Source organism: Gavialis gangeticus, unplaced genomic scaffold (assembly GCF_001723915.1).
Source record: "Gavialis gangeticus isolate Ggan-Ray unplaced genomic scaffold, GavGan_comp1, whole genome shotgun sequence".
NCBI lineage: Eukaryota > Metazoa > Chordata > Crocodylia > Gavialidae > Gavialis > Gavialis gangeticus.
In genome coordinates, this window is record NW_017728992.1 from 100,886,734 (window position 1) to 100,910,212 (window position 23,479).

Here is a 23,479-nt window from a genome sequence, read left to right on the forward strand (position 1 = left end):
GAAGAGCACTTCTATCTGGGCATTATAAAAAGTGTGTGGTTTTAGAACAAGGAAGACCGGGGGGGGTGGGGGGGAGGGGAGACACCTCATAGGGCTATGGTCAGATAGTGGAGGGAACCACCAAACAAGCATTTATAGCACTGAATTATCCAAATGCTTCAACAACGGTATAGGTAGACAAGGTTCTTTGGGTAAAATGTGCTATCTTTTATTAGACCAACTCAATAGTAGGAAAAAATGTTCTTTGCAAGCTATCAACAATGGTATTACATCCAACAGGCTGGAAAGAGAATAAACAGCAGTATCTAAAAGATAATCTTAAAGACCACACAGATTTCCAGAACAGTTAGGCCTCTATAGACTGAGACAGGAAGATGGGAAGAAGAGGACATACAGTTTAGACAGATATTACTTGGTCAGCTGCCTGCTCTCTTTTATACCAATAGGGAATTAGCAAAAGCACTTGTAGTACCAGACAGAGGCAGCTTTCTTGATTTAAAAATCAAAGCACCAGTCAGCTCCCTACTTCCTTCTGCTAAACAGATGCAAGTGCACTTATTTCTAAGTCTTTGTGCTGCAGTCAAAATTTTAGTCCAAGGAAAGGCAGTATGAATAAGACAAACATTCCCAACGAACACAAATCTTTTTCTGTACCTAAATCAATATTACTTAGCAAGTTACTCCACATATTCCAAGCAGGAAAATTGCTACATACCTGTAAGGGAACACACGGTAACTCTTCTCTTTGATACCCATGGTTTCAGTAATGTTATTTGCTATAATCCGTGCTTTCTTTGTGGCATCGATGAAATCGGCTGAAGTTTTTAGCACAGTGTGGTAAGTCATAAAATAGGTAGCTCCAACCTCAGAGTTGTTGTTTATAAGGTTGACGGCAGAACTATATGCAGCATGTCCTCTGTAAAGAAAGCAAATATTACTTCATGGATCAGCCACCATTATCTGCATCTCAGGAGTCAGAATTTGTCTATGCAATATAACAGCATTCAAGTACCTGCTAACTCCTTTAATACAAACCAAGATTTCTATTCACATTACTGTCCAAACATAACAGCAGGCAACTCCTACAGTTTAGACTACAATGTACATCTCAAAAGAAAGGCCATTCCTTAAAAAAAGTTAGGCCAAAAGTAAAACAGATTCTCAACAAACTGAAAAAAGAATTGGTTTATTAATTTGACAGCATTACATTTATTTTCTCCCACAGCTGTGGGTCACAGTTGCTGCAAAAGAATTTGCTGTTCTGAAATAGTTTGTGTTTAAGAAATTTTCCAAATAATAATAATAAAAAAAAAATGTAAGAGGGCCCTGAGTTTGGCAGTAAGTGCATATTTACAAAGTACAAACAAACATCCTATTTCACCTGCTAACTTTCAACATAAATTAAAGTCAGATTACAGGCATTTACCCTTTGCCACATTTAGGATTAGGATTATCAGACAGAAACATTGGCAGAAATTTCATGAAGTCTTCACCCTGTGGCCTCTGCTTGCCCTCTGGAGTCAGTGAACGACAACGAACACAAGATGGATCAACAACTGAATGAAAGGGGGGGAAAAAAAAAAAACTTCATGAGCCACAAAGCCACTCTACAATATACAGAGCAGTGAATCCCCTCTGAGTAGGGGCCCAGAAGCTCATCCAATCCAGAAAAATCTCCAACAAAAATATGATTTATGAAACTACTGAAACATTACCTTAAAAGTTTTTTTTTTTTTTTTTTTAAAGATACTTGAAACAAACACACTGACAAGTCAAATCCTGAAATTTTGCACTGAAAAGGGCTAGAATATCCCATTAGACCACTGCTTTGTCTTTGATGTTGCATAAGGCAAGACTGATTCCAAGACTAGCAGTGGTACTGACCACTGTGTTCTGCATTCAGTACCGGACTGATCCTACTGTACAGGGCACAGTGCAGACAATTCATCCCACTGATGCAGTATTCAAGACAGGATGAGGGCAATAAACAACCTTTAAAAGGGGAATGGATTTCATTATACAGAACTTAAAAGGATCAAATAAGCCAATAATCCAATTGGCTATTTTTGGAACAGTGAGGCATAACCCTTATGTTAGCTACCTCCCTTCCCCCACCAAAAAAAAAAAAAGACTCTTCAAAGACAGTAGCATTTTAACTTAAATAGAGTGTTGCATTTACTCTTCCTGAGGCAGCAAATCTCAGAACAGGAAAATGGTTCAAAAAGGTACAACATCACCAATTAAGAAATTACGCAAAGCAGGTGGAATGCTACAACAGTAGCAAAGTAAGATATAGCTCTTAGATACAAGTTAGCCCTTACTTGGAAAAATGATGTTTGAACAACTTTTGTAAATATGGCTAAGATAATCATATTGATACATGGAAAAGAAAAAACAGGTGTTACCTGAAGCATTGCAAAACTGGCCAGAAGTGTTGTAGAGTCTGCAGCAGGATGACTGTGGCTTAACCCAGTCAAAATAATCGTCAAGCCAGGAGGAGGGAGCATAACCTATTCTTGTGCTGAAAAAGGACAAAAATTAAAAACAGATTAATAGCTGGTGTTAGGAACACAAACTGAATTTAGGTACTTCCCCAGCACTAAACACTCAAGATTTCCCAGCTGTGACATCTGCAATACTGGCCAATTAGTCTAGCCAGTTCCTGGCATACTTCCTTTTGGCTCAGTCTCAGCCTTTCCTCCTCTTCCACCAGCTTCTCATTTGAGGTTAGCCTTCTGCCTCTCCACTGACTCATTTCAGTCTCATTGCCTCACCAGTCCTGATCTGTCCCTTCCCCACACCACCCCACAAACACAGCCTATCCGACCTTAGGTCTGACTTATCTCCACATTTTGAAACTGATTTCTCTTCCATGAAGCTTGGGCAGCAACAAGTTAAATTCTTAAATGTTTAAGTGGCAACTCTAAGAATTCTGAGCTAAAATTTGACACTCAGGCTCATTCTGGACATTTTATTTTAAATCTCTTACACCACACTGATTTCCTCCCCATCATTATGGGATGAAGGCCCTACATTTCTCAAAGTGATTATTTTTTAAAACTCATCCCTGCCTCCACAGCATGCCAAAAATATTTTCCTTTAATCTTGTTCTGAGAAACAGATGAACCATTTCTGCAGCAACTTTCCAAACTAATTCAGAAAAATGCAGACTAACAACATGGAAAGATCCAGCCTGAGTATTTAGTAAGGTATTAAGCAATTAAAATAGGACCCTAGGCTATGAAGTGTTGGGCAACCTTAATTATAATATTATTCTAGTGATTTGCATGGGAAAAATGCACTTACTAGCTGTCAATCTCTGCTGAAGTAAAGATTTGTTGAACAAGTGAATTGTTATTACATCCCATTCCACCACACACCATATTCTGTCCTTCTAAAGAGCTATAGTTATGTCCTTCTTCTAGCACAAAATACACAGGAGGACCTGCATGCAGGTATTTGCTCAGATGGTTGAAATAATCTATTACATAGGAGTCCTAAAAAAAAAAAGAGAGAGAGAGAGAGAGAGAGCGCAATTTATGATGTTAACCCTAAAACAACTCAACCAATGTTCATCATCCCTACTGCATAAATGCCAAGGGAGGGAAACATTAATATTTGCTAACAAGTCTGGTCAGGTATGGGTGACAATGTCTAATGCTAGGGAAATTAAATGCAATAATTTCCCTTCAAAAAGGGGGCGGGGGGGCCAGGATGTGGAAAGAACAAGCCTCCAAAAAACTTACATCTGGCATTGAAAGAGTCTGATCCAAACCAATCTCTACTTTGTGGACAACTGCTAGACTGAATGACAGAATACCCACAAACAAGGATATCTGAAAGAAAAAGAAAAAGTTTGATACATAAAAGCTTTAAAAAAAGCTATTAGAGTTCTACACAGTTACTCTAAGAAATTTTTGGAAATCCTCCATTTTCTTTGCAATGCAGTGAACATCCAGAATAAATATGTAATGTTAGCTTCACATAGTAATGGCAAATAGTAAGAAGAACTACTTTCAGCCCAAGATAAAAGTAGTCAAAGCTGAAATTTAATACAGTGTTTATATTTAATATTAGCAACTCAATTCTGTCAACAGTTTGGATACAATAAGTACAATCAGAGGGCTGGTCACTAGTAAATGAACTCAGAAAATAAAAGAAAGTCAGATGGAATCTTTCCATTGAGTGCAATAAAACTGGTCCAAATCCCAAATTCAAAAGTAAAACATTTACTTCCTTTGATTGCTAAATATGCAGTCAAGATAATTTGAAAATAATTGTTGCATCTTAGTTACTTTAAGGACTTTTCTACTAGGTTAAATGCAGTTCTGAGATTCCTTGGAAGATAAGCATTTTGTTCAAACAGATTTTTTGGCCACTATAAATAAAAGTGTACATACCACAATTGGTCGCATCCAGTCCTTAAGTAGATATGGAGAATATACAGTTCTGAAGAACATAAACAAGATGCTTTCAGAATGCTGAACCCTACTCATGTCATCATCTCCTTTGATACAACACAGAATATCCAATCGATTTCTCTATAAAATAAAATACACATATGTTAGAGTCAAACGCAATTCTGCATAACCATATTAACACTCAGTATCAGTTGAAAGTTATAATGGACTCACCTCTTGACGTTTAACATCCAAACCCAGGAGACTTACAAAACATGTGATTTGGAGAAGAAAATCTATGAACACAGCCATTCCAGCAAAGAGGGAGAAAGTGCGGACAGCTGGCATAGTAGACAAAGTTCCTGAAAGAAAAAAAGGATTTTGACACTAGCCTTGGTCCCAAGCCCCCAACGACATGCACAAAAATACAGAGAAGGCCTGATTCACCAGCCTGTTGGGGTCACTTTGCTATGAAGCTATCCTACAGCCACAGAACTGGATTTTCCCAAGTACCTTAGGCAGCACATAGCTGCCTTGGCAATTCATGTGCTAACCCCTTACCAACCCAGGGACTCCAAAAGGACAAAATGAGGCACAGTTGGCTCTCTCCTTAGAAAAGGGAATCATTCAGGTCTCCTTAATTCCAGGAGACCTGAATGCTCCTTTTATAAAATCACTGTCACTCTACACAAGAAAAGGCAAATTTCAACCAATCTCTGTGACCAAGATCCTATTCCAATACTGTAAACCTAGATGTAGTTAACTAGCAAGTAGCCATGGATTAATACTAATTCAGAATGATGTACCTATAACCATCCATTATCAGACTATGTTAAATATAAAAAGGCATTGTTAGGTTGACAGAAGAAAGGAAAAGGCAACATTAGCTGGATGTGGGCATACTGTTGGCAGCGCTGGGACTTCACAGTAAGGTCTTGTGGACGTATCTGAATAAAAGTAGAGACATCTGCTACTCCAGTGAAATGCTGCTAAAAATGCGAGGGCTACAGAATTATGCTAAATACTGTGAAAGTTTTGGAATAAAGGTGAAAATTTCAGTCTTTTACAACTGAAGCTGCTAGACCTATTATAGTTTCTCTATACTATACTTGTGGCCAATCTCTCAACAAGGGCTGGATTGGGAGAGCATTCCATTTCTTAATCTTCTGTGTTTGTGAGCACGAGCATGTAACTTTGTCTTGTTGTACGACAGGCTTTCCTTATGCAAAACAAGAATAAACCATATATGTCAATGTCAAACGGCTCAAATCCCTGCATGAAAGACTAAGTAAAACCAAACCTTTTTTGCTGTACAGTGAACATTTTCACTTGGTTGAACACAGCATACACAAAGCAAATGATTGTGAACAATACACAGAGTAACTGGGATATTACAATTTCTGCAAATCTAGAGAGAGAATATTTTACCTAAGAAAAATGCAACCGTCTCCGAAAAAGAGGAGAGAAATATACTAGGAGCCACGTCGCCCAGGATTCTACCAATCTGCTTATCCAGGGTTTCACCTTGGAGACGCTCATCTCTCTGTTTTTAGAAAGTGAAATGAATTGACAAGGTATTAAGAGACAAGTAGTGCAAAAAAGCTCTTCAAAAGTATGAAACAAGAACTAAGAAGCCTATTCAAATGATTTACTTCAGTGTAGTAACAGGTCAGATCACGAGTCTTGGTGACAAACTCCTTATCCAAAGAATAGGTAAAAAAGCATGAGATTTCTCACAATACTCAGTCAGCGTGTTTCAACCTTAAGCAAGAGAGTGTTAAAGTGCAATCCAGCCTCTTTCAAAATATGATGTTTGCTGAGACTCCCAAAAAGACTGCCAGTTAGTTAGTTATTTATTATAGGTTTTGTTAAAAAAGGCCAACTAGAAATCACATTACCTACCAAATTTTAAGCTTGAGCCTCATGCTCTGAATTATACAAACAGGCTCCAAAGAGTTTGTAGTCCAAGTCAGATGCAAAGTCTACCAATATAATACAAAACTTGGAGTAGCAGTGAAAACTCTCACTGATAAAGCTGAATGGCCTAACAGTGATTATTAGGGCTGTCCAACAATTAAAAAATTGATTGCAATTAGTTGTGTGATTAGAGAAATTGGTCTCAATTAATCATGATTTTAATCACACAGCTAAAAACTCAAAATTATCCAGGTACATTGTATGGTTGGGGGGGGTGCGTGTGTGCATGGGGGGGAACTTGTGAAGGTGTGTGGGGCTTAGAACCTGGGGGGCTGGGGGGTCTCTGCACACCTTAGCAGGATGTGGGGTACTATGCATCAGGAGTGAAGGGCAGCAGCATGGCTTGGGGGGCGGGATGTGGCTGGAGAGTGAGAGGCAGACACTGAGTGCCTGTGAAGGGGAAGGGGCAGGGGGAGGAAGAAGGGTAGGGAAGGTGGGCAGATCGAGGCTCCCATGGGGAGGGAGGGAGTAGGGTAAGGGAATGGGATGAACAGGGCCCTGGGGCCAGGGTGGGTCATGCGACAGAGCCGCGGGAAACTCATCTATAGGCGCTAGGGAGGGGGCATGGCTCTGTCGCTGCATGCACCCTTGAGGGAGGCATGAGGGGCACGTGCCCCCTGGAACTGTGCACAGGGCAAGGAAGGGTTGCCTGCTGCGGGCTGGTGCTCTGTGCTCTGCTGCCTTTGCCCCGGGAACCACGTGTCCCCTGCCCACCCAGCGGCGGGAGGCACAACATGGCATCATTCAGCTCCTAGAGCAAAGGCAGCAGGGTGCAGAGCCCCAGTCCACAGCAGGCAGCCCACCTCTGTCCTGCACACAAATCTGGGGGGTACATGCCCCCCATGTCTCCCCAGGGGTGTGCACAGTGGCAGGGAGCTGGAGCCCCCTCCCCACCATGCCCCTGGATAAGCCTCCCGTGGCTCTGTACCACAACCCGCCCCAGCCCTGGGGCCCCAATTACCTTAGCACCTGCCCCCGCCCGACACCCTCCCTCACTGTGGGGGCCTTGATCTGCCCCCCCCAGCCTCTTTCCTTTCCTCCTGCCCCTCCCCCTCCACGGACTTACCAGCCTGTTGCTGCTCTACATGCAGCGTGCAGGCCGCGGCTACGTGTGTCTGTAGGTGCCCCTCCCGCCTCCCACCTACTGTAGCCACCTGGAGCTGCCCTGTGGTCCCCTGTGCTGCCACCACTGTCCCATTCGGTGGCCTGGAGGCGGTGGACCAGAGCTCAGGCACGGTCTCCAAAACTACATGCACAATTAACACATTAAAAAAATTAACTCAAGAAACAGATTAACACGTTAATCAAGTACATTAACTGCGATTGACAGCCCTAGTGATTATCTGTGTAAATCAGCACAACTTACAGCCCAAGTGCTGCAACAATTTTAATTGTTCCAAAAAGTAAAGGGAAATGCATCAGAAACAAAAAAATTTGCACCCAAGGAGGTACAAGCCTTGGGAGGGGAGGGGAGAAGAAGTCAAGCTTGGCTCTTCTCCCAGGAACTGATTCTTAGGACAGATCTCACCCTCCAAAAGAGCAGAGCATGCCATTTCTCTTCAGGTACTCTGTACCTCACAAGGTAGTTGCCCTAAATTACTGAGGGCATTTATACACATACCTTTTTGTCCTGTGACATATTGGAGATCCGGCGGGACGGAGCAGATGCAACTAATCGAGTCTGCTCTGCACACAAGTTAATGTGCGCTGTGCTGGGTCACATGCAGTTGTATAAGTGGCAAAATGCGCATCAGCATAAAGAAAATGGTGGCGGTGACCTTTTGAACTAAAACACCTTTGTGACACAAGCGTATGTACAAATGCCCTGAGATGGTACATACACTTTTAAAGAATGCTTAGATCAAGTACCTGAAATGTCTGAACTATGATGAAAATGTTGTCTACCCCAACAGCCAGCACCAAGAAAGGAATTACTTCAATAACAATCAGTGTTAGTGGGACTCCGAAGTAACTGAAGATACCCAGAGAACATGCTACTGAACTCAGTACAATCAGGATTCCTGCAATGCCCAGAGAGATTTTTGAATCTACCTATCAAATAAAAACAAAACAAAAAACACACAATTTTAATTAAAAGCACACAAAAACACATTCCAAACAAAACATTTGGTAGTGTTTTCTTTTTAGGGGCATAATCTTGCTTTGAGGCAAATATTTGAAACTGAAGAGTGACGCTGTGTCCAATTTGTCCAACAAATGCTGAACTATGGGTCTTGATTTAGAAGTGTATTAAATAACAAGTAATTTTATGAGCTATAGAGGTTTTATTAGTAAGAAGGAAGGGATGGTCAGCAAGAGGAGAGAACCAGAGTTCCCAGTTTCTCCTCTTTTAAAAACCGCACATAACCCAAATACTTCTTTGCGCCAAATTAAAAAAAAGAAAAGAAAATAGAATACAAGGTAAAACTGTTTACTTACTATCATGAAATAGATAATGAACACTAGGTCAAAGCTGACATCAGACTATTAAACAAAAATAAAGGAGTGGAAATACGAGCTTTTACAATACAGGCGACCCTTGCCATTCGTGAATAAGGCACTGTGTTCATGAACGCAGTGCCCCGGCAGCTGGGGTCAGAGGCACAGCTCTGGCAGCTCCAGTGGGAACGCGGCAGCAGCAGCTGCAAGTGCAGAGCTCCCAAGGAGCTCCTGGAAGTGTATAAAGTGTATTTAAAATGCAGGTTCAGCATTCGCGAATATTTGAAACCGCGAATGCCAAAACCTGTGAATAACAAGTGTTTCCTGTACCTTTTAAATGCTATAAGCTACTCACACACACAAATTATGATCTCTTTCTTCAACATTACTAAACATACCAAAAATCTTCTGCAGCTTCTCATGTGTCCCAAAGCTATAGAAATGTACAGAAACATTACAGCGTAGCTAATCACAACAGTACTGATATCACTGTCACTTTCACGATTAATCTCATCTTCAATGCTCCGTTCAGCAGAAAGTGAAATAGTTAAGTTTGGGTTCTGGTAACTTCTCACAAAATTAATAAACCTAAAAAAGGAAAAAAGTCTTATAAATACCAACAAGGGAAAAAAAACCTCTCATCTTATTCAAAAAATCTATACCTTGAAAGAGACGTGCAATAGTACAAAGCTGCTTGAAAGCTTCAAGGAAGTTAAAGTCTTTAACCCTAAAATGGGTCTTGATATCCTCTTTTGCACTTGAGTACATGGTAGTCATGAACATAATTTTGTAGAAGTCTCTTTTTAATTTCCTAAACATTTAATTAGTCCCACTCTCGCACCTCACCAGTAGCATGTAATGAATTGTCTTATGTAATAAGATGAAAATATGCCAAATGTGATCAAATGTCCCCAAACTTTGGGTTATTTCTTAACATTGAGCACCCCCTTTCATATTCAATTTCTATACAGAGGTTCACACTAGCTTATGTAAACATAAAATAGACTGATTTAGCAAAATTTTAAATCAACAAGTTTCTATATACAGAACTATGCCAGTTTATCACCACCTCAGAACATGAATTTAAATAAGTCCTGTTCTTTCAAGGCCCAAAATGTGCTGCTCTGAAGTGCTACAGAAGCTAAATCATTAGCTATTTACGGATATGTTCTTCTTCCACTACCACACAGTTTTATTTTCCAGTGCCAAATCTGGATATAGATGGTCAATTATTTCAGCAAAATGAATGTTTTCACAAGAACTCGTTAGTTGTTTGATAGCACTTGCTGATAAGACCACAACAATTCAACTCTTGGTTTGCGTTTACCCAGTAAGAATCTCTTTGGAAACCAGAAGAACCAGAAAAACATGTTGAACTAAAAATGAAATTTTGTATTTTTATCATGCGCCATCACTCCTAAATCAATGTCACATTGCACAGAAGACTTCAAAGAGTAGGTATGTACAATGCATGTTTAGAATGCTGTAGTCTGTGTGACATACAAATTCACCAGGTGAAAGAGCTTATGCTAAATGCCAAGGTCTAGACTCAATTATAAGAAAACTTACTCCTTTTCCCAGGCCAGAGCTTTCATCAGTTTTTTTGTGTCATTGTAGTAATTGTTGACAGGAAAAGTAATAACAAGAGCTGTAGCATTATTATAGTTATCTCCTGTAGAAGAAGCAGGGCAGGTTGGAGAAAGAAACATTAAAAAAATTGCAAAAATCCAATACAGACTGAAAGAGGGAGCGGACCTATCAAATAGTTTTCTTGTCTCATTGATTTAAAGAAAGGTTAATCAATCTCTGGTATCTCATTGATTCCAACCTAGTTATTTCACTTACAAGCAATCATTAGATGCCATGAGCACTCAAACACTATTGCAGACACTTGGTCACCGCAGCAGAATATGTACCCATTTAATTTTTAACATTCACCATTTGCTAAGCACAGGGACCACACAGTATTGAAACAAAAGTGGAGTGCTGAAGTAATTTATCAAATCAGAAACATTCAATACATACAGATTAGTGCAACAGCTAAATCCCAACTCTGCTCCAAGCGACCAATTGGACCAGAGCCTGCGCAGGTCCCTTCCTTAATATTGCTCACAACCCTTGACTATTTCCATTCCCTGCTCTAAAATATCACCAGACCCACAAAACCAGCCAGCTTTCACAGGACAGGCAAAACAAGCAGGCTATGTTCTGAATGTTTCCCCATGTCCAACAGCAAATGTATTTATTAATATGCCACAACTTTAACATAGTCTTTCTATAATATGGTTACAATCCTTGAAGGGCAGGTCTAAAATTAAGTCATTAGTGATGGAGGCAAGCAATTATTTTGGGCGGAGGGCCGTTTACTGAGTTTTGGCAAGCCACTGAGGGCCGCATGACAGGCAGCCAGGAGCAGATCAATATTAATTTTCTAAATTTTTTAGGGGCCCCATGGGCCAGACAGAATGGCCTGGTGGACCGCATCTGGCCCACCCCTGCATTAGTCTCACGTGCCTTATTCTTGTAAGCAAGCAATTTACCAGAACTCCCTAAAGTGAATTCAGGCAGCTCTATGAAGCATGCATATACTCAAAAAGACCACACTCACAACTGTACCAGCCTTTAACTTACAAGCATTACAATTTTGTTGGGATTTGCCAAACTTACCATCATATCCTCCCAACACTAGCCATGGAAAAACAGGTCCACCAAATGTTCCCAAGCAGGGATCATGAAGCTGGCTTGTATCATTCAGAGATGCTGGTGCCCTGCAGAAACAGAGAAAAAAATATCACTGTCAAGATATACACAGAGCAACCTGATGTTTGGGGGAGGGAAACAGCACAGCAGCATTGAGTAATACATTTACTTTACAGTAATACAGAATTGCTCCAGGGTCAATGAAAGCAAAAAGGTAGAAACAAAGGCTTTGCCAATATTAGGTTGGATGCCACGCTGGCATTTGTTCTAGGTGCTGGAACTTGCCTTCAAACCTGTAAGAGTACTCTGGCTTTATTAGGAGTGAAAGTCCCACTGCACTGTTGGCAGATATGGAAATGCAAAGGAAAGATTTCATAGACATTAGGGCTGGAAGGGACCTTGGGAGATCATTGGGTCCAGCCCCCTGCCCAATGGGCAGGAAGTCAGCTGGAGTCAGATCACCCCAACAAGATAAGCACCCAGATACAAATTCAAAAGTACACAACTGAATGGCATTTTATCAGTTGACTTACAAAAACATAGTTCAGAGACAGCTAATATCAGGATAGATATAGCATATTAAATGGATGCAAAAAGGTAGTTTTCAAGATACCATCAGGCTTTTTTTCTTTTAAAGATGAAACAGGTACTTAGCGCTGCTTACCTGACACAGTACAAGAAGTGAGTGTGATAATCAGCATACACAAAGAACTCATCCCCAACGACATGGTCTAGAACAGAGTGACTGTTCTGAAAATAATTGAGCACGCTCAGGATAGTGCAGTTCTTGTTGTAGGGAGCAAGAGGGGACAAGCAGATGTCCTTCAACATTGCAGTTTCATTGTCATAATATGCAGTTATATTTTCAATAGCATCTTGCAAATCTAGAACCTGAAACAAGCAAGACTATAAGCACAAGCAGTATTCATTTGGTTTTGTCAGAAGACCACTCTTTCACAGGTAAGAACATGTTTCAGAATGTATGCAGATATTTTTAGCAACATGTGAAATGGCTATCACACTTTGAAATATCAGCACAAATCAAAAGAAAATTTAAAAAAAAAACAGTTTTGCTTTATAAGCACTAGAATACATAAAAGGTTTAAAACATGTCAGACAGCTTCACACAGTTAAATTTTTGCCTTTAGGGTCCTACAATTATTATAAGCATTGCATCCCCACTTCCCGCACAAATACCAGCCTGGAAAATGTTTATTACCTGGTGCAAAATCTCTTTGGTAAGTGGAGGCCCAAAAGTCTCATCAGCTCCTGATGGGTACGGCGAATAGATTTCTTGTTTGCTGTTTGGGGCTTGGATAATAAGTTGCTCAGTACGGAAGAAAGGCCCAAAGTGAGTATCAAAGTACTCTTTCTCTTTGCGAGCCTGGCTGTTTGGGGATGACCAGAGGTCTACAGGATTTGTAGTTAGCTTGATATATGCAAGGCCTGAACAGCACATGACTACAAAGACCAGGGAGAAGAGAATAACAGGCCGTGGATTTCGAACACAGAAAGCCCCCCACGATGTGAATGTGAGCCTCAAGCCGTTTTCAAACCATGCACCAAATCTTTCACCACAAGAAGCCTCGCCTGTAAAAACAGGATGCATGTGCAATAAACACTGGATACAACTTATCAAAAGTAACCACTTCAGTCAGCAACTTTTTGGAATCATTAAAATGTTTCCACATAGATACACTTTAGATACTTTTCACTGAAATTAGTTTGTGGTTTAAGCAGAAGATCTCAAACTGTTTGAATACCGTCCCAGCTACAGCTATTTCCAACACTTAGAGAAACCATTGTGACACAGTCAGATGAAACTGAAGACAATGTTCTAACAGTAATCCTATGTAAATTTGGATATAATCTTGACTGGAACAATCAGAGATATCTGTGCTTTAACATGTGGTAGCGTGAGACAGCACAGTTAGAGAATGTTAAAAACATGGTGGGTCGTGACTATTTTCTATAACCAAGCTATTCTAGTCACAATGCAAAACTAAAAAGTGTTCCTGAGGATGTCAAATATCTAAACACCGGAATGTTAAACTCTTCATGCACCTGGGCTAACTGGAACTGTATTTAAAATATTACTCTCAAATGTCATTCAGAGACCAGTAAGCATTTGGCTAAAAGATTTGGCAAGAAAGAGGAGGAGAAGAATTGCATTAATATGATCCAAGAAGGACAGAAATGTTGGATTAGATGTTCTTGCTGCATTTTGAAAATGTCTCATGTTCTGCAAAGAAAAAAGTGAAAAACATACAATCAATACTTACTTTCGATCTGAGACCTACCATTATCACGACGTGAATTAACAGAAAAGGCTATGTTGCTGTCGATTGGTGTGTACTCAGAGACAAAATGCCTTTTCCTGTATAAAAAAAAAATCTTCTAAATATAGTTCTTTTGCAGACATCAAGACAATATTACTCTAGCACTGACCTACTGCAAAAAATTCACCAGGAAGATGCCAAAGATGCCAGTTTGGATCCAAACTCTACAAGAGCCTACACCTTTGGTCTGTCATGATTCTGACATGAAACCATTTCTAACTTTTATCCCTCTGAAGAATACTTCTTTAGTGTCAGGCCCTACAGCCTCGTTCCCCTCCTAACATCAAGTCCTAGCACTATATTAAGTTTGGAGTTTGAGTTTTTGAAGGGGGGCTTCCTCCCCCCCCCTTCTTTTCCCCCCCCGTGGTGAGCCTAAGGTTTGTATTTTTTTTCCCTCCCACAGCCATTTTTGTGTTTTAAAAGCTGTCTTCTTCCCCAACTTTAAGTCACTTGCTGGCTGAAACAAAATCTGAGAATTTTCAAACCCAAATGTAAGTGGTATTTTTCCTCTCAAAAGATTTGTAAGTAAAAAGTCTCTAATCATACTAAGGGTTTTTTTCCAGAAACTTCTCACTATTCCTGTAGCACAGTGGTTAAATGCAGGGGGAAATACTTTTTCATTCTGCATCATTTAACCCTGAAAATCTAGATGTGGCAAAGAGAAACTCCAAAGGTTGATCTAAGCAGTGATGGGACAAACATAAGATTTCAGGAAAACCCCAAAAAACCCTATGACTCAGGGCAGGATTCCACATATAACCTTAATTACAGAATTTGTTGTAGTTGTAAAACTCTAAATATAGAAACATAACAGAATGAGACAAATGTGTTGCTGTAACAATAAATGTTCTGTGACAGTCATGAGATTGTTTTGTCCCTGATGACTTTTTAAAAAAATACTGAAAACAAAAGTTAAAGGGAGAGCAGTCATACCCCATTGTGCGAGAACGCTTGGTAAGCAAGCTTCTACACTAGGGAATTGTATAATAGCAATTTACACCAGTACAATCAAACCATTGTAATTTACAGGGGGGCAATGTGGGCATGCTAGACCTCAGCATGTAAAACTGTACAGTGTATTCAGAAACAGCATTCTCCATAAACTTCTGCTTTGGAGGAATAACAATACACAGCAAAGGATTTGGTGCCCCAAGAAGTATGTCAGCTAAAGTCTTGGCAGATACCCACAGAATAAAAGCAGCGATCTGCAAATAACGTTCGTCATCATCACCACGACCACACGCACAGTTAAAAGGCTAGCAGGGGCTGCATCACTGTTACCTGCTCAGTGTTAGACAAGGCCTCAGAGTTCCCATTCACCTAAGCTCTGATTATACTAAGGCTGTGGCTACCAGTTCATGTTCAGGTTACACTAAGATGACTGCTGAGGGAGGATTAAGTGGATTTTGCTGACAACCTGAGGGCAGGCAACTTGTTTCATCTAGTAAACAACTCTCTCTCTTTCTCTCTCCGTATGTTCCTGCAGCAAATTATTTTGTAATGCATCATAGCAAACCACTCCCTGTTCTTTGAACATGTGATGGAGTGGGCAGCAGTGGTCTGTGAAGGGTTTACTGATGGTCACATCTGTCACATCTTTCTTGGGGTGGAGGTGGGAGTGGGAAGGAAGGAAGAGCTGTGTTTCATTACAGTTACAGCTGGTGAGATGCTTCAGAGGCTGCTTTGTTAGTATTGTGTCAAAGTGATTTAGATTTTCATGAAATCTAAAGTTTTTTTCTTTGAAACTGGCTTTAAAAGTAGAGGTAGCTCCTACTTGTCTTGCACAGATTATGTAACAAGATAAGCACCTTCTGAAGGGCTGGTAGCAAGGCAGATAATGGTGATGTATAAATAGTATTTGCAGGCTTGTTACTATTTATATTTTTGCAATTACAAAACTATGGGCTCCTCCCAACTGTCCCTTTACATCTTGATTGGTTTCTCCTGTGTAGTGCCTGAAGTGATTTTAGAGAATAAAGAGAGGTTTTGGGCCTTGTGGATCTATTCAGAGAAGACCTAAATAGTAGTTTTAAACTAACATTCTAAGAAATTTTTGAGATGTTTCAGCCTCTTCATTAAACTTCAGTCTAAGTTGGGTTTACATATGGAGGTTCAGTTTTCCCTTTGTTTCTACACTACATAAACATTAAAATCCATAAGGTCTTTCCTTTTTTTTGTGAAGATATTGGTTAGAAGTGAAACACTGAAAGAAGTGGGAATCTTTTTATTTAACAGTAACCCAAATAATGCATATTTTTATTTCTAACTCACCTTTTGTTTTGAGCACCTATGAATGAAGGATGGTACCAAGGCCCTGATACCACCTCTCACTAATATATTCAGCAATTATCTAAGGTATGTCTTCCACAGGAACAAAGTAGGGACAGGTGTAAAAAAATAAATCAATCAGGAAAACTAAAGATGATTGCATAGCCTATTTTCAGCTTCTGCTGCAAGTGCTGTGGAATTCTAACAACCCCTACAAAGTTTCTAATGTTCTCCACATAAAACTTTGCTGCCATCCTAACAGAATAGGAAGAGCGGCCTTCAACAAAACCTAGTATTTTAGCATCCTGTTAGCATACCCCTAACAAAACAGCAGCAACAGCCAGGGTACTAATTCCCTCTCTCATTACATTAATTTTGTGCGTGCCATTTAGACATAAAAAAAGGAAGAACTGCTTTAAGGAAAAAAAAAGTCAATTCAGAAGCTCTCACAAAAAATATATATAGCTTCAAAACCACAAGTCAAGAAATTAAAAGAGTTCAAAGGTTTCATAATAAAATTAAACTTGTAAAATAGCATATCAAGATGCACTCAGTATTGTATGCAATGCAGTTTTCTTAATTACTGAGCGTTTTTACTGTTATATTTCCATTGTAGTATGTTAGGTTATTTTTAAACACATTATAAAGAATATTAGTGGACACTAATAAGCTATTCTTATATACTATAAAAGGAAGACAGCACTACTGCAAGTAACAGATAATGTGTTTCAACTGGAAGATTCTAAGAGGTAAGCAAATTATCACAGTCCTCTGGTTCATAAACAGAGAAGATACTAATAGTCATGTAATGTTGGCTTCTTGAGTTCTGCACCAACAGAAAAAAACGCATATTTGGTATATTCAGCAACACTGAGTATTTTGAACCACGTACTTACCTGTAACACCAAACTCCAAAAATGACTGCAAAAAACACAAGTAAAAATCCCATGTAGGAAATCCACATGATGACATACACAGCATCCAAACCAAACAAAAGCCAAGGTGCAGGGGGTGAAGGGGGTTTGGGCTTTGGACCACAAACAAGAGAACAGTCTTGACAGCTGCATGGGCTCGTGTCATCATCTGCAGATTCATTACAGCCTTTGGTAGCATTGTTCATAGGAATCTTTTTTTGGATAGGAATATCTAGAGAAATTAGCACAAAAAAAAAAATCACCACACTTGTGAAATCCTCATTCATTATAATGTCTATTTTTTAAAAGATGCAGCACAGCAATTCTCAAGCATTCAAAATTCAGGAATCAGACTCTACAAAAACCATTTAGCTATTAAGTTCATGAATCTTATGCTATGGCTTGGATACTTTTTATTTATCTTTTTCATTTAGGGGCCTTTAAAATGCATGTTGCTCATGCTTCCATAGTCCACACCATGCCCATGAAAGGAGAACTGTGTTTTTTTTAAATGAAAGTTGTGATGTTCATATTCATATAACTGCAGGATAAAAGCAGCTGAATCTGTAAGAGAAGCATCCAGGGTCGTGAAACATGCAACATAACTACAATGGCAACAGAAACAATCATAAAGCAAAGCATTAAAAAAAAGAAAAAAAAAGAAAAAGATGTTTTTAAACAAAGTTAAGCACTCACTTTAGATGCATCATTTTGCAACAAATCAGTTCAAGGTTGGGCATATTCATATATATATTAAAAACGACAATAGGAGGAGGGGTTACTCACATCAGTGTATGAGCCAATAACACACCTAAGGTTTGCTTATACCAGGTAAATAACTGAGGTTAGGTCTACCTTTGCTAAAAAAATTATTGGCTAACCTCAAATGACTTTTCTGGGTGCAACAAACCCCCAGATACACAGGCTATTAAAAAAAGTCAACAGCTTTTCTTAATGTTTATCTTGTAAGCAGTTTACTCTTTACTACTGAATAAAGACAGTACCATTGGATGACAAAAGCAGTTAACTGGAACAAAGAAAAAGCCAAAACTTCTTGCCGTGCTGTTTCAGTGCAACATTGCTGTGAAAGGCTGTATTAAACACAATCACCAAGAACCCAAGACATTTAGGAAGTCCTTCTTTCTCTTGTTCAAAACCACAAAAGCACAATTTATGCCACCACGTTATCCTGCTATCATGATTTTACATTTCCTACTAACTGTATTACCGCAATAGTGGAAAAACAAATACTCATGTTAGACATACTTCAATATAACCACAATTCTGTTTCTTACCTGAAAAAATAGGAATTATATTAAAAGGAGCCTGTCCATTATCCTTACTAAACATATACTGAATCCAATTGGTAGCATTGCAGTCTTTAGCATCCTTCCCACACAGCAACCCCAAAGCCTTGACATTACTTGATGGAGCTTCCACATCTTTGCAAGCATTATACATGGCTAGAAAAAGATGTACGAGAGACAAGTAAAGCAAAATAAGTACACTTATATAATTTGTTTCCAGAATTCAGAAAGCTAAATCAGAGTCAAGGCTCACTGCATGCACTTGGACTTGACAGCAGATGCCTACAGTTTTCAAAAGGAGATGCAGATTTCAATTTAAGAGTGGAGAGGAATTGCTTTTATTCAAGTATATAATATTCCTTTTTGCTCAGTGTCAGTTTCTGAAGCTTCTCACCCCTTGAGGAGCTTGAAGAAAACTGCAGTGGAAGGAGTTGGATGATTTTAGAGATGGAGAGGGAAAAACATATGAGCAATGGTAGCAAAATACCCCTTCCTCCCACCCTATCAGGTGCATCTTTTTTTTTTATCATTCAACTATTCACTTCCTAAATAAATTCTTCTATACCAAATAGAATGGACTACAGCCACTGACAGACATGAAAAAAAACAAAACAAAGCAACCTCCCCCGCAAAAAACAGCACTTTATTGGAAGATGAATTGCATTAGCTTGACCTGGTTCACCCAATGTCTGTATAGATTATGCGCTTCAGTGGGACTTTTCGGAACTTTTATCTAATAGCTGATTTTGGGTAAATGAGATCAAACTAATGCAATGCCCCTTCTGGGCATACGCTACACTTACTGCAGGGGAACGCCAAGCTGAAAGTAAAGTGATGTTTTGTTTTGATTTTTTTTTTTTTCACGTCTGTAAGCAGCCTACCTGAATTGCCAAGTTTAACGCACTTAATTTCAAGTGTGTCAGGGAAATTACTAAATTATGTATGGTTCCACTTTCAATCATAGATAAATGGTATTTTTCTTAAATGGACTAAAAACAATAGACAATTTAGATTAAGAACTGGAATTAGGTTAACTCTACAACAGTCATAGCATGACAGAACATCCAAAGATAATGGACTATCAACTTCAATATTTACCTGACAGCACTATCTAATTGTGATCAAGAATGATAGTACTGTGTAGCAAAGGCCATATTTCTTACTGTTGGTTTGTACAGACTAGCACAATGGAACCCAAGCCACAACAGGGCATTTAATTTGCATATAAATGCATATATTAATGCAGCACCTCCTCAGTAAAACCAGAAGTCAGTGCTTTGATACCAGAATTCTGCCTTTATTTGCCAAGATACAGGGACTTCATCATCATCATATGCTGAAGATCTCCCACATTCCAAGAAAGAGAAACTACAAGCAAATATCAAGTGATCCAAGAATCATTCCCCTGCCTCTTCCAGTTCCTCTCTTAAAAGAGGTTTTCAGTCACCAAGTTAGTCATATTTATCCAAAAACTCAGATAAGTATGAAAAGTCTTCATTGTTATGCTCACTATTATACTACAATTAGCTCAGTAACTGACTAGGCTTGCTTACCATTAGCAAAACGCTCTCCAATATAATATTGCAGCTCTGTGATACTTGTTTTGTTCTTTGATGTAACTGGATCATAGTAAGGTTCAGTTTGTGTAACATTCAAAAAATCAGACTGATTTGGACTGCATGTCAACTCACAGAAGAGGCTAATTAAATTATGAAAGCATGATGGGCATCTGAAAAAAGGAGAAAGCCAGTTAACATTGGACTAGATTCATATATGTAGTCACATGCAAAATACAAAACTGATTTACTAAAAAGAAACACTTTTTCCATGAGAGGTGCATGTCTGAAAGTTTGAGCACAGAGCTCAAATACAAATAATCTTGCAAATTCTTTCTAAGTATCTAGATTGCATCTACTACTTACACACTAATCCTAGTCCCAACATAATTGTCATGTCTCCTGCTTGTAACTGAGATGGTAGAAAGGAGCAAGGAATAACATTTGGAAGAAAGTTCTCTCAGCAACACCAAAAAAGGGTTGGAGCTGTTAAGGTGAGGTTTAATCATGATCAAATTGATGCCTGTAATTTGACCTAGAAAAGTTCACTTGGACTCCAGCTTCAGAGAAAGTGTACAGTGGGCAGCATAAAGAAGCTGAGTTTTGGAAGTTAAGTGGTAGGTGGAAAAAGTGAGCCTAGAATGCTCTTTTAAGCTGAGAACTGATGTGACGAAAAAGCCCACACAGAGCCTGATGGGTGATGAAAAGAACTAATATGCAAAAACAACTTGCCTTCCACCTATTTCATGAAGTTTATTTCCCAACAAATCTCCCCACCACCACACCAATTTCACTATTTCCTTTATATCAGCTCATACGCTGAAAAGCAGTTAATAAAAACACACTCTATTAATGTAATAAAACACTAATCCTTTTCAAGCCATTTGTAAGCATACCTGGAAAGAAACTGCAGAGGCAGCTGCAAGTTGTTTTTCAAAGTCTGAAGCTGCTGAACATCGCAACAAATGTTAACATTACCAAAGTATAAACCTGGACAGAGCTCCTTAAAAAAAAAAGGGGTGAGGGGAAGAAAGGAGGTTAATTACATTAATGGGACAGAAAACAGGATTTAAAAGAGGCATCTCAAATTACATTCTATTGAAATATGCTAGCAGACACTACTAATGCCATTTCTTTAGTAAAGAATGCATAAAATTAATATCTTAAAAAGTTTGCCATGATGTTGACCTTACTTTGATACAATCTTTTATAAAACTGGGGAAAAGAAAGAGATCATCTCTTTCCTGCAATGGATTACATCTCTTTTGAAAGCCTTTTATTGAGTTACTAGAGCCTACATATAGGAAGATAGTGGCATTCAAAAAGGCAGGGTTATACCAATTAAAATGATTCATTATGGAAGCTTGTGATCAAAGTAAACTAATGAAAGTACTGATTATTTAAAAAAAAAAAAACCTCAAAAAAACCAAAAAAAACCCCAAAAACAAGCTACACACACAAACCCTGGAGTTTATAAGGATCTGTCCAGTATTCAGAAAAATATGAGATACACAAAGGAATTTTGCCTAAACTATTTTAACCAACCAGGAACCAAGTGTTAATTTGTTAGAGAACCCCACAAGTTTTAACTCAGAGACTATGTGTGTGTTTCTGCGTGCACATATAACCATATAGCTTTGGCATCGTTTTCTGAAACATGAGCAGCAACTTGATGTTTTTGAACTCAAAAGTCCACAGTCTTGCAGGATGTAATAATTTGGAAATCTGTCTCTTCATGCCAGGGCCTCTGTGTCCAGACTGCAAATTCCATTCTGAATGGGGGATCTGTTTGCCCTCAGACTGAGCCAAAACCTGGAGGGGGCCATGAGAAATTCTTGCACTAGGCATAAGGCTAATAATGGAGGATTGGTAAACTTTCATCTAAGATTACATCATCTGAATGCACCATCCAATAAATGGTTACTACCTGGTGCAAACCAGAGAGCTAAGAACAGGCAACTGGTTTGATCAGCTGAAGGGTTTTTGCCACACCTCATTTTCACATGCAGCTTGACTGGTAATTACCTACTTAAAGTGGGGCAATGAACATACAGGTTTGTAAGAACCCAGGATAAATTTTTTTGTCCCAAATCACTCATCTGTTTTTAGCATAAGTCTTAGACACAACAGCTGATGAGGCTAATCAAAAGTATCACATAACTAGGAGTTATAAAATACAAGGTGCTGCACTGGCCATTTTAGAATTCAGAAAGGCATCTGGCTGCACAGGACAGAGAGAAACTCCATGAATTGCAGGAAAGCAAAAATCTGGAAATCAGAGTTCTTCAAACCCAAGCCCAAAACCTTGAGGAAACCAAGGAAGAAAAATGGTTTTGTGTTACTGTTTTACCCAGGTCTGATTATTCTTTGTGCTGTTTGAAATAAAGAGGGACTGGTTTGGGAATCTGTGGGTGCATCTAATTAGCTCCACAGTAAAGCATCACCATCTACATGTGCACCAGTATTAGAGTGCAGTAAACTCTAATTCTGCAGTAAGATAGCACTGTTGGGGACAGTACTATATACAGCAGAGTACTTTCCTGAGCTGTGAAACATGTGTAGACAGTGGCCAGATAAGTTGTCCCCAGTCAGCCCAGCCATCTTGGGGCCTCCTCTGCCCCAGCTCAAGTTACCGCTGTCCCTAGAGCACATGAAGACACTGTGCCCAAGAGCAGTTTACTCCAGCTCAAACTACTCTGGAATTTATTATGTCACATTAATTGCACATGTAGATACACTCTGTATGAAGCGTCTGTGCATTACTTCAACTATTACATAACACTGAAGGCACAAACTTTAAGCTAGAAGGCCCACAAGCTAGAGCTCTAGGAAAGGACATGTTTAAGTACATGAGGTATTTATGGTAAGGGAAATCAGCAACAGTCTTGGAAGTCTAGGGGACTCAGGCCGCAAGATTTCATTTCTGTAAATAGATAACAAACAGAATCTGAGCCAGAGACCAAAACAGAGCCACTGCTGCTGTTTATAAAGGGAATGACGATTAAGGGAACACGGGTCTAGTGCAAGAGGCCCAAATACAGGGAGTGAGCAAGCCACAGGAAAAAAAAAACAAACAAAAACAAGAACACATAGGTGTTTTCTCTCCCCTCCTCCAAATCTAATTTCCACCTTTTGTTTTAATGAGTCCAGAAGATACTTACATTCACTAAGTCATACCCGTCTTTCGGTAATGGTATTGGTGGTCCTTCATATGCACAGTTATATCTTTTATCTTCAGAAGCTATTCCACACTCCCCATACCAAACACATGATTGTGAAATTACCTAAATAAAAGGAAGTTATCAGTTAGTTGTATGGCACAGAAATATTAATAACCAAAATACTGGGGAATACTTTCCTTCAAATTGGTAAAAGTTTTAAATAGGAACTATCAGAGGGTTTACAAATTCATATTTTTTTTTACTTGCTCTACATTGATTATAAATCTTAGAAGACCTACATCTAGATACCTAACCACACTATAAGCAGAGTAAAAACAGAATGTCAGCAGTTCATATTTCCATATCAGGTCAGCAGATACAATGCAAACTAAACAAAAAAAAAAAAAAAAAAAAAAAA

The 23,479-nt window shown here is 39.1% G+C and overlaps 1 protein-coding gene across 1 annotated transcript in view; it reads right to left on the reverse strand.

The window, feature by feature from the left end:
* NPC1 (NPC intracellular cholesterol transporter 1) overlaps nucleotides 1–23,479 on the reverse strand; it is a 44,104-nt gene that overhangs the window by 10,563 nt on the left and 10,062 nt on the right. The window contains exons 2-21 of the mRNA XM_019526292.1: nucleotides 23,062–23,184; nucleotides 20,797–20,903; nucleotides 19,898–20,073; nucleotides 18,333–18,500; nucleotides 17,020–17,269; nucleotides 13,817–13,893; nucleotides 12,736–13,106; nucleotides 12,181–12,407; nucleotides 11,484–11,584; nucleotides 10,386–10,488; nucleotides 9,215–9,404; nucleotides 8,247–8,429; nucleotides 5,829–5,943; nucleotides 4,635–4,762; nucleotides 4,401–4,541; nucleotides 3,747–3,836; nucleotides 3,307–3,497; nucleotides 2,406–2,521; nucleotides 1,427–1,556; nucleotides 716–916 (exon numbers count right to left, since the gene is read on the reverse strand). Coding sequence (XP_019381837.1) covers nucleotides 716–916; nucleotides 1,427–1,556; nucleotides 2,406–2,521; nucleotides 3,307–3,497; nucleotides 3,747–3,836; nucleotides 4,401–4,541; nucleotides 4,635–4,762; nucleotides 5,829–5,943; nucleotides 8,247–8,429; nucleotides 9,215–9,404; nucleotides 10,386–10,488; nucleotides 11,484–11,584; nucleotides 12,181–12,407; nucleotides 12,736–13,106; nucleotides 13,817–13,893; nucleotides 17,020–17,269; nucleotides 18,333–18,500; nucleotides 19,898–20,073; nucleotides 20,797–20,903; nucleotides 23,062–23,184 — 3,188 coding nt within the window. The remainder of the gene's footprint in view (nucleotides 1–715; nucleotides 917–1,426; nucleotides 1,557–2,405; nucleotides 2,522–3,306; nucleotides 3,498–3,746; nucleotides 3,837–4,400; nucleotides 4,542–4,634; nucleotides 4,763–5,828; nucleotides 5,944–8,246; nucleotides 8,430–9,214; nucleotides 9,405–10,385; nucleotides 10,489–11,483; nucleotides 11,585–12,180; nucleotides 12,408–12,735; nucleotides 13,107–13,816; nucleotides 13,894–17,019; nucleotides 17,270–18,332; nucleotides 18,501–19,897; nucleotides 20,074–20,796; nucleotides 20,904–23,061; nucleotides 23,185–23,479) is intronic.